General features: G+C 45.3%; 1 protein-coding gene across 1 annotated transcript in view; it reads right to left on the reverse strand.

The window, feature by feature from the left end:
* TGM3 (transglutaminase 3) overlaps positions 1-10,491 on the reverse strand; it is a 63,309-nt gene that overhangs the window by 41,214 nt on the left and 11,604 nt on the right. Inside the window, exons 2-5 of the mRNA XM_007934691.1 lie at positions 7,835-8,002; positions 7,287-7,517; positions 6,341-6,459; positions 4,777-4,905 (exon numbers count right to left, since the gene is read on the reverse strand). Coding sequence (XP_007932882.1) covers positions 4,777-4,905; positions 6,341-6,459; positions 7,287-7,517; positions 7,835-8,002 — 647 coding nt within the window. The remainder of the gene's footprint in view (positions 1-4,776; positions 4,906-6,340; positions 6,460-7,286; positions 7,518-7,834; positions 8,003-10,491) is intronic.

Here is a 10,491-nt window from a genome sequence, read left to right on the forward strand (position 1 = left end):
AGAGAGAGAGAGAGAGAGAGAGAGAGAGAAAAGAAAGAAAAGAAAACCCTATGGGGCAATTCTACTTTGTAACACATGGAGTTGCTATGAGTTGGAATTGACTTGATGGCAACAGGTTTGGTTTTTATATGTAGCAGATGGTGTATGAAGGGCTCTGACTAGTGGGCAGCCTTTGACTGCCTTCCATCCACCCATCAATACTGAGTAGCAGGTGCCCATGGATAAACAAGACTGCAGCTTGCCAGTGGCAAGGCAGAGCTGGAAATCCAGCTCGCAGAGGACTTCTTGTAAGAGGTCATTGCTGTCACAGATTTCTAACTTGGGTGGCCACGCAACTCTCTTTACTGGTCTTCTAAAAAGATTGCTTTTGCAACTAACTTCTTGGAAAGAATAAAGATGGAATATTGCTTTTCTTTCATTCATGCATTCATTCAACTTCTGACATGATTCTAGTATAAGTAACACAACCATGACATGGTATAAAAGAGCACTGGACTAGGAGTCAAGAGACCTGAGTTCCATTACCTTTTAGAGATACATATTGAAATATTTACATGTGAAATGATGTGATGTCTGAGATTTATCAAATATCTGTTTGGGAGATGGTTGGGTGGAGACTAGAGAGAAAACAAGAATGACCTCAAGTTGGTAATTGCTGAAGCTGAGTGATAGGTGCACAGGAGTTCATTGTACTCTTATTTCTACTTCCATGTCTGTCTGAACTCTTCCATAAAATTCAAAAACCAAACTCATTGCTATTGAGTCGATTTTGACTCGTAGCAACAGCCATTTGGTTTCCAAAGCTGTAAATCTTTACGGATTGCCCCATCTTCCTTCTGTAGAGTGGCTGGGGAGTTTGAATCACCAACCTTCTGGTTAGCAGGTAAATGCCTTAGGCACTGCACCATTGGACCTCCTTGAACTCTTTCATAATCAAAAGTTAAAGGGGAAAGTGAAGGTGGAAGCTGGGTTGCAAGCCTAGCCTTGCCTTTGGTCAGCTCATTGATCATTCCAATACAGGGAAGGTTAGAAACAAACTAAAGTTCTCAGGTGCTGTCCAGCAGTCAAGTGTTCAGTCTAAGGAGCTTTGTCATTGATCTCAACTGTACAAGAGTCTAGGAGCTCTGGTGGTGCAGGGCCTAAGGCATTTGACTGCTAACCAGAAGGCTAGTGGTTCAAACCCACCAGCCACTCCTTGGAAGGAAGGTTAGGCAATCTACTTCTGTAGTGATACCCCTCAGAAACCCAAGGAGGGGTCACTATGAGTTGGATCAGACTCGACAGCAGTGAGCTTGATTTTTTTTTTTTTTTTGGTATGAGAGGATAGACAGTGGTCTCTGAGAGCCGTCCAGATCTGAGACCCATGATTTCTTCTCCCTCTCTCTGGGGAAGCAACATGTTTGGTTTTTATGTGTACAGATTTTTGTTGTTGTTGTTATGTGCCTTGAGTCAGACCCAACTCATAGCGACCCAAGGCAGTATCACTATGGAAGTTGATTGCCCAAACTTCCTTCTGAGGAGTGGCTGGTGGGTTTGACCCACCAGCCTCCTGGTTAGCAGTCAAGTGCCTTAGGCACTATGCTACCAGAGCTCCCATACACACAGAATGTTATGAATTTAAAAGTGCTTTGACTTGGGAGAAGGCCTGGTGGTGCAGTGGTTAAAGCCCTCGGCTGCTAGCCAAATATTGGTGGTTCAAACCCATCAGCTGCTCTGTGAGAGAAAGATGTGGCAGTCCGCTTTCCTAAAGATTACAGCCTTGGAAACCCCATGGGGCAATTCTACTTTGTGCTAGAATGTCTCTAAGAGTTGGAATCGACTCAACAGTGGGTGGGTTTTTTGACTAGCAGGCCACATTTGACTGCTCTCTGCAAGGGGCAAGGCTGTGAAAACTGGCTTGCCCAGGCCAGCCAAGACTTCCCAAACCCTCCATCTTGTGGGGGAGCTCTGCGAACCCACCTGGGAGAGCCTGGGCTAGAATCATAGGACAGGGCACGATGGGGCCTCCTCAGAGGGAAGATGTGCATCCTCCCCCTCTCCTGAGTCACTCTTGCTGTAGCCACCATGGTGGTAATCAGGAAGGTCATCTCTGGCTGAGCATTTCAAAGCTCTGCACAAGCCATAACTAGCTCAGGGTCCAGCCCAACCGGGAGGTCTGGAGGTGCAACTGAGGAGACTGGCACCAAGATAAAGTGGTTTGTCCTGAGGGGCAGTGAGTCAGCAGCTGTGGGAGCCTGCAGCCTCACCCACTCTCTCCTGGCTGGAGAGGCTCAGCCTCAGAAGTCATCCAACTTCACTTCCCCCCTGCCTTGGCTTTAAGGTCACCCTTCCCAGGCCACTGGGTTTTCAATCTATCTGGATTTTGAGGTTCAGCTTAAGCCCAATTCCTCTCCCTATCCTTCCAGAGCTGCTCTAGTCCTCATCCACTTCCTCTTTGCCTCCAACTTCCCTGGGCCTACCCCACCCCTGTTGTTGTAAACTGCTGTCTGGTTGGTCCCTGACTCATGGAGACCCCATGCGCAATGGAACAAAATGCCACCCAGTCCTGTACCATCCCATGATTGACTGTAGATAGGACCATTGTACTCCACTGGGTTTTTCACTGGTTGATTTTTAAAGAAGTAGTTTACCAAGACTTTCTTCCTTGGTTTTCTTAGTCTGGAAGCTCTGCCAAAACCTTCAGCATCATAGCAAGATGCAAGCTCCACTGAGAAGGACAGTGGCTGCACGTGACGTGCATTGGTTGGGAATCAAATGCAGCTCTCCCATACGGATGGTGAGAATTCTACCACCAAACCATCACTGCCCCACCCTTCCCCTACCCTATTCCTTTCCTTCAAGGCCCAATTTAAGACTCATCTGGTACAACAAGTCCCTTCTGACAACTCCCCAGATATTTATCATGCAATCTAAAGGTTGTCTAAATTTGTAACCATATAACTAATATGTTAGCTTGGAAATTATCTAACTCCAAAGTAAAGAGACCAAGAAATGCCTAGTTCATTAATCAGTTATTTATCTTATTTTTAAAAGAAAAACAATTAAAAACATGTCGAGTAATAATTTAGTTTAAAGAACTCTCCTGGACTTTAAACTTGTAAATTTGTAACAGGCTTGTCCTTGTTTGGAGACTTTCTCGGGGCCCTGTTCTGTCTGCACACTGAGAGCAGATGATGGGTTCCTCTGGGGACTGCTTGCAGGTGTGGGATAGGCCTCTCTCATGCAGATGGCCCAGGTGAAAGAAAAGAAGCCCAGGGCAGGCAGCTCAAGAACTGGCTCTGGATTGACTCCCAGGCTGTGTGGCTGTGAGCAAGTCACTTCTGTTCCTTGGGCTTTGGTTCCCCATGTAGATAAAGAGTGGGCTGGCCTGGTGGCCTCCCATTGTGACACTCAGTGCTCTGTGTTGTGGGAGAGATGGATCAATGCTAAGGAGCTCAGCACTGTGATTTTCTACAAACTTGCCTCCTTTCCCAGGATGTTCAGCAATGCAATGGGTCTCAGATCTGTTTTCTCCTGTCCCTGGGGGCACCAAAGGGCAACTTTCCCTCATCATCTGAGAAAGACCTCCCAACAAAGTGGAAAGGGCATTGGGCTTTGGAGCCAGGGAGACCTGGGGCCTGTTCTCATTCCCTGAGCATTTCAGGAAAGTTCTTGAAGTCAGAAGAGTCTCACACTCCATTTTTGAAAATGGGAATGATAATAACTACCGACTGTATTTTGTGAGGAAAAAATGGCTGGTAAGTGAAAGGTTGGAGGTCTGAGTCTACCTAGAGGTGCCTTAAAAGGAAGGCCTGGAGATCTAGTACTGAAAAAACAGCCACTGAAAACCCTGTGGAACAGTTTAACTCTGACACATATGGGTCACCATGAGTCACAATTGACTCAAGGTAATTGGTGGTGCTGGTGCTATTTTGTGAGAAGACTTCAATGAGATGATATGTGTAAAGAGTGTTTGTGCTTAGCTCGATTGGCATAACATACCACACAAAACATTGCTCCACCTCCTACTTTGGCAAGTAGCGAGTGGGATCTTAAAAGCTTGCAAGCAGCCATCTAGATGCAACGATGGGTCTCTTCTCATCCAGAGCAAAGAAAAATGAAAACCAAAGACTCTTGGAAACAATTAGTCCTAGTGACTGGTACACCATGTGATCCACAGCCTATATGATTATGAGACCAGAAGAAATAGATGGTGCCCAGCTACCACTGTCAACTACTTGGAGTGGGATCTATGTTAGAGATTCTGGATAGAGTGGAAGAGCAATGTGGAACAAAACTCAAAATCATCTGGGGAAAGAAAAAAGTGGGGGGGGACCAGGTTTGCTGGTCTGAAAGAGCCTGGTAGAACCACTGAGACTACGGCCCCCTCGCTGCCCTTCAGGTCTGGAACTAAACCCACACTTGTGGTTTCCAGCCAAACAAAAGACGGCATATGAGTTGAACATTTACCTGAGGTAGATACACTCCTTGGAGAGTACAATCATGAGAGAAGGAAGGGCTGTTTATGGACAGGGAGACAGTGCATGGAAGGATGGACACAAGGAAGAGGTAATTATCTAGAGGAAGTGGGAGGGGAGCTGTTGCATTGGGGTAAATTGTAGTCAATGTCATGAGACAAAGTGTATGTGAACTGCTGTATGGAAAGTGAATTTGCATTGTAAACTTTCACCCAAATCACAACAAATTAAAAAAAAAAAAAAAAAGAGTGCTTGTGCTTAACTCAAAGTTGGTATTCAATAAATGGTAACAGCTAGTTATCATTTTCCTATTACTCACCATTGCACTCAGTACCCGGCCAACATATTTGGGGTCATTTCTGCGGGCCACATCAGTAGCAGGGTCACGGCGGAAATTCAGACTTTTATCAAGAACTGAGAGGCAAATGCTCAGAATGTCCTGCTCAAACTGTTAAAAGATGGGACTCGGTGTTAGAATGAAAGAAATGACAAATAGTTTAGGCTAGTCAGGTGTATGAGAGCCACACTGGTGAGAGCCATAGGAACTGTCTGAGTTCTTCCACTCCTTGGCCTCTAGAAGTAAGTAGAGCATCCAAGGAACATGTGCCACACCCAACAGGTGCCACACCCAGCTCTGTACACTCTTCTGGTACTTCTTAGATACATAAGGCACAGTGCTGAGTCCCTTGAAGTGAACAGGAGGAAGCATGGCATGGCCAGTTCCCTCACTGTCACAGACCCTGGAGCAAGTCACTGAGCCTGTCTAGGACTTGGTCTCCCCATCTGTAAAATGAGGGATTGAGCCATGCTGATCTCAAAGTATCCTTCTGGCTCCAATGGTCTGTGTTACTGAGCACATTATTTAGACTTCTGGGGCATTAGTTATAAAATATCCTGCTTAAAGAGGTATTTGAAACCATTTTACAAAATGAAACTTTTAAGTCACTACTTCTCAAACTGAGGTCTAATCCAAGAAGGACTAGCTTCCTCTTGTCTTAGGGTTTTCACATTTGCCATTCCTTCGACCTAAAATGCTTTTTCCCAAGATATCTCTATGGCCCCTCTCCTCACCTCCTTCACATCTCTGCTTAAATGTCTCTTCCTAACAGAGGATTCCCCTGACCCCTTTATCAAAACCAGGCCCCTATTCATCCTTAGGTCTACTCTGAACCCTTATTCTAGTTCTTTTTTATTCCAAATGACATTTGACACATGTAGAAGAAGGAACAGAAGAATCAGTCTGGCTGATTATGGGATGGGGTTTGGAGAAAGGCAGAGCATGCAACTGCCCACCCCTCCTGGTTGACCAAGGCACCTCATCTAATGTACCTCATCCAATGCCTGCATTTGTCTGCTGGGGGGAGAAAAAAAAGTGTAGGGAATCTCTGAAATTTTTCTAAGCAAACCAGGAAAACTTGAGGACTCGGATAGGAGCTAACATAATAAGGGACCAAGAGACTATGGCTTTAAAAGGCCTAGTGCACACAACAAGGAAGTATCACCATACTTGCACATAGGATGAGAAACAGAAACTAAATCTACTTATATTCTGCCCTGAGTGCCTCTACTGGGCCTTTTATTTTTTTGTGTACCAGGGTGCCAATTATACTTCAATGCACCAATTCAGTTATAGGTCTGTCTTGATCAGTACGTGGTGAGCTCCTTAAAGATAGAAATTCTGTCTTATTCTTCTCTTATATCCTTAGTGTGAAGCTGGAGCCCTGGCACATAGTAGGTGGCTGATAAATGTCTTCTGAACAAATGAATGAATAAAAGGGCAGACAGATGGACAGATGACAGGCTTTCTACCTGACTATGGGGCCAGCTGCTGAACTCCTTGAGTAATACAGACATGTTCCTCAGCTTTCTTATGACCCTTTTACCTGTCCAAAGTTCCAGCCAACCATGCCAATGCGATTTGCACTTCCGACATAGATGATTCCAGCATCTTGCTGAACGTACTCCTCTCTCTCAGCAGCATTACTCATAAAGACAGCATCCGCTATTTGACACAAAAAGCACATAACAGGGACTAGAATCCTACAGAATATTAGAGAGATCAGTTATTCTCCTTCTCCTGAGGACTAAACTGGGGGCTGGAGCAATGCCCACCTCAGCCCTTCCCTCAACCTCCACCTAGGAATTAGCATTGGGTTGTACTGTTCCAACTCAAACTGTGGGGATATTGAGCTGGAAAAAACAGCTGGGATGACTGAGGATCTGAAAATGAGACCTCAGGGATGAAAAACTTGCTCACTACAGATGCTCCTTCAGTCAGGAAGTTATCTCCATGTGCAGAATGTACCGTGGTCATTGCTTCTTACAATTGCACCATGCCATGCCATTTGTTAGGAGCTCTGGTAGCATAATGGCTAAAGCACTTGACTGCTAACCAGAAGGCTGGTGGTTCAAACCCACCAGCCACTCCTCGGAAGGAAGGTTGGGCAATCCTACTTCCGTAGTGATACTGCCTCGGAAACCCAAGGAGGGGTCGCTATGAGACAGGGCCGACTTGACGGCACATAACAACAACAACAACAACATGCCATTTGTTTGAGCTCACAAAATCCTCACAACAGCCCCAGAGGAGACAGCAGAAAATCCATAGAAAGAGGCTCCTCTTGGTAGAGTGACTGCCCAAAGTGACACAGCTGATAAGAGTGATTGCCCAGAGTGACTCAAACTATGGCTTTTGACTTCTACTTCTGTGCTATTTCTATAGTCCCAAATTTCCCTAATCAAACCTGAGCCAGGTGAAGTCATTCTTCACCTCCTTTCCATGGGCTGTGCTTGGTTGGTGGCTGGGAATATTGGTGGTTAGATGCCTACCTTGCAGCCAGGGGTTAAAGAGGAGTATGAACGTTCCAAGTTTCACAGAGGAGGAGGAGGAGTTCTGAAGGCTCAGTGTGTACTGTCCTATGGGTGCATTGGAAGGACTGGAGATGAGGATGGTCAGAGTGTTGCCCTGGCTGGCCTGGAGCTCTGCACTCCAGCCATTACTTGTTCTGTTGGAGATTGTAAACACAGCCTTCGTCCTGGCCGACTCCGAGGGGTAAGGCCCTGTTGAAGGAGATAGAGAACCATGGAAACCAGGGAGTGCTGGCCAGACTGTGGGAGAGATCAGGTTCCAATACAACTTGTGGGGAATGTCAACCAATGCAGACCACATTATAACCCTGGAATCAACTTGAGGAGACCATACTGGCCAAATCCCTCTTTATCTGAAGATGATGACACTTCAGCAACTTTCCCAAAGTCACACTCAGTCAGGTGCAGAGCTGGGCTGGAGCCCAAGGCTCAGTGACCCTAGTGTTACCACCACCAGATGTATACACAGCCCCAAGGGCTAATCAGGTGTGAGGTGGGTGAGCAGGTACCTGTGGAGACTGTGAAGGTCAGATTTTGTTCAGAGTCCACATTTCTATCGAAACCCAACGATATACGGAAGTGTTGGCCTCTCCGCAAGATGAGTTCTGGGCTGTAGAATCTGTCTGTGTGATGCGCCTGCCGGTTGGATGACACGTTCCAGTCCACAGATGTTGGCTCTAAAGTGAGATAGAAAGAAGGACCTGAAGTCCTGGGAGGCAAGGGGCAGTGGCAAGGGGAAATGGCATAGGTTACCAATGGAACACCTTTTGGGGATGGGTTAGTCAGAGGAGAGCCAAACTTCTAGGAGGAATCACATTAAAAACCAAAGACTTTCATGCTGCATAGCAAGAACTTCACAATCTGTTCCAATTCAATCTTTTCAGACTCATATCTCTTAACTCATGTAACTTAAGCTTACATGAAATGTGCTGACCTTTTACCCATACTCTTCCCACTGCTGAGAATGCCTTTACCCACCTCCACCTGGTGAACCATCACTCAGGCTTCAAGAAACAGACCCAAGGCTCAGTGAAGCTAACCAGTCAGGGGAACCAGTTCTTCTCATCTATGCAACCAGAGAAGTCCCTATGTAGTGCCAATGATTAACACACTTATTAACATACTATGATGCTGGAAGCTACACTATCAGTATTTCAAAGAACATGTCATCTGTGGTGGACAGATTTCAGTGAAGCTTCCAGGCTAACACAGACTAGTCAGAAAGGCCTGGTGATCTCCTTATGAGAACCTTATGGATCACAACAGAACACTATCTGACTCGCTTGCTTTGGACACATCACCAAAACCCCAAAACCAAATCCATCACCATTGAGTCAATTCTGACTCATAGAGACTCTAAAGAACAGAGTAGAACTGCCCCACAAGGCTATAAATCTTTATGGAAGCAGACTGCCTTATCTTTCTCCCATGGAGTGGCTGGTGGGTTTGAGCCACTGATCTTTTGGTTGGTAACCACTAAGCCACCAGAGTTTCTTAGACATATCATCAGGAGGGATCCATTGCTAGATAAATACATCATATTTGGTGAAGTAGAGGGTCAACAAGGTTGAGGGAAATCCTTAGTGACATGGATTGGCACAACAGCTGCAATGAGGGACTCAAACATGCCTGGAGATTATGAGGATCACAGAGGACTGGGCAATGTTTTCTTCTATTGTACAAAGGCTCACCATGAGTTGGAGTCAACTTGACAGTATCAATCTGTCTATCTATCTAATATCTCTATCTATCTGTCTACCTACCTATCTTTCTATCCTTCTTCTTATTATCTCCATTATTGTGGAGATGGAGCTAAACTGAGAAGGAATTATGAGAAATACATGATTTGAGTTTAGCCTATAGAAACGTTTTGGGAATTTTTCCTCCTTCAAGTTATTTCGAGATGTTAAATCACCCACTCCTCTGCAAACCAAAGTGGTTTGTCTTTACAAAGAGGCCACAAGTGCTGATGGGAGTATGGTAGGATGTCCTAGTGCTGATCATAACTCTTCTTTATACATGCCTGTGTAAGGACACACCTCATTGGAATTTGCCTTCTTTCTCTTTATAATCTATGCCTAACACATTGGCTGACCAGTATTAGGAGACTACATGAATAAATAAATGAATGAACAAACAAAAAAACAAATGTCATGCAATGGCCATCATGACTATAGATCAAAATATAGTTCATTAGGAAAAAAAAAAGTATGGGTCATTCATTCAATAAACATACCTAGAACACTCAGAACAGACAAACCAGTCTTAGAAGAAATACAACCAGAGTGCTCCTTAGAAATGGGGATGGTGAGACTTTGGCTTGCTTATTTGGACATATCACTAGGAAAGACTAATTGCTAGAACAGGGCTTCATGTTTAGTAGAGTGTCCGTGAAAATGAAGGAAACCTTCCAAGTGATGGATTGGCACAGCAGCAGCAACAATGAACTCGAACACACCAACCATCATGAAGATGGTCCAGGAGTTGGCGACGTTTTGTATATAAGGTCACTAGGAGTTGGAGCCAATTCCATGGCAACTAACAACAAACTATTTGTAGGATACTGAGTGCTAACCGGAAGGCTGGCGGTTCAAACCCTCCAGCCACTCCTCGGAAGGAAGGTTGGGCAATCTACTTCCGTAGTGATACCACCTCAGAAACCCAAGCAGGGGTCACTACGAGTCAGATTTGACTCAATGACAATGTTTGTTTTTTGTTTTTGTTTTTGAATTAGTCACAAGGTTAACCAAAAAAAACCAAACTCACTGCCGTCGAGTTGATTTGACTCATAGTGACCCCTCCTTGGGTTTCTGAGGTGGTATCTCTACTTAATTAGATTGCCCAATCTTCCTTCTGGTGGGTGGTGGGTTTAAACCGCCAGCCTTCTAGTTAGCAGTCAAATGCCTTGGCACTATGCCACCAGAGCTCCCAGTCACAAGGTTGGGGGTATAAAAATGTATGAAATATAGCTTTAACTCTCACAGAGCTTCAGCTGTGGGGAAGACAAGCATAAGCGATAATGAATGATGGACCTGGGTAAAGCCAGTTCTCCCAGTGGAAGGGGCAAGAGCCATCCGGGCAGAACCACACGCAGTTGTATGGATAAGGCCCTAATGCTTCGCTGAAAATACCTACCTGGGCCTTGGAGGAAGAGGAAATTTGGACA

This window comes from Orycteropus afer, unplaced genomic scaffold, assembly GCF_000298275.1.
Source record: "Orycteropus afer afer isolate SDZICR_OR568_19922 unplaced genomic scaffold, OryAfe1.0 scaffold00020, whole genome shotgun sequence".
In the NCBI taxonomy this organism is placed as follows: domain Eukaryota; kingdom Metazoa; phylum Chordata; class Mammalia; order Tubulidentata; family Orycteropodidae; genus Orycteropus; species Orycteropus afer.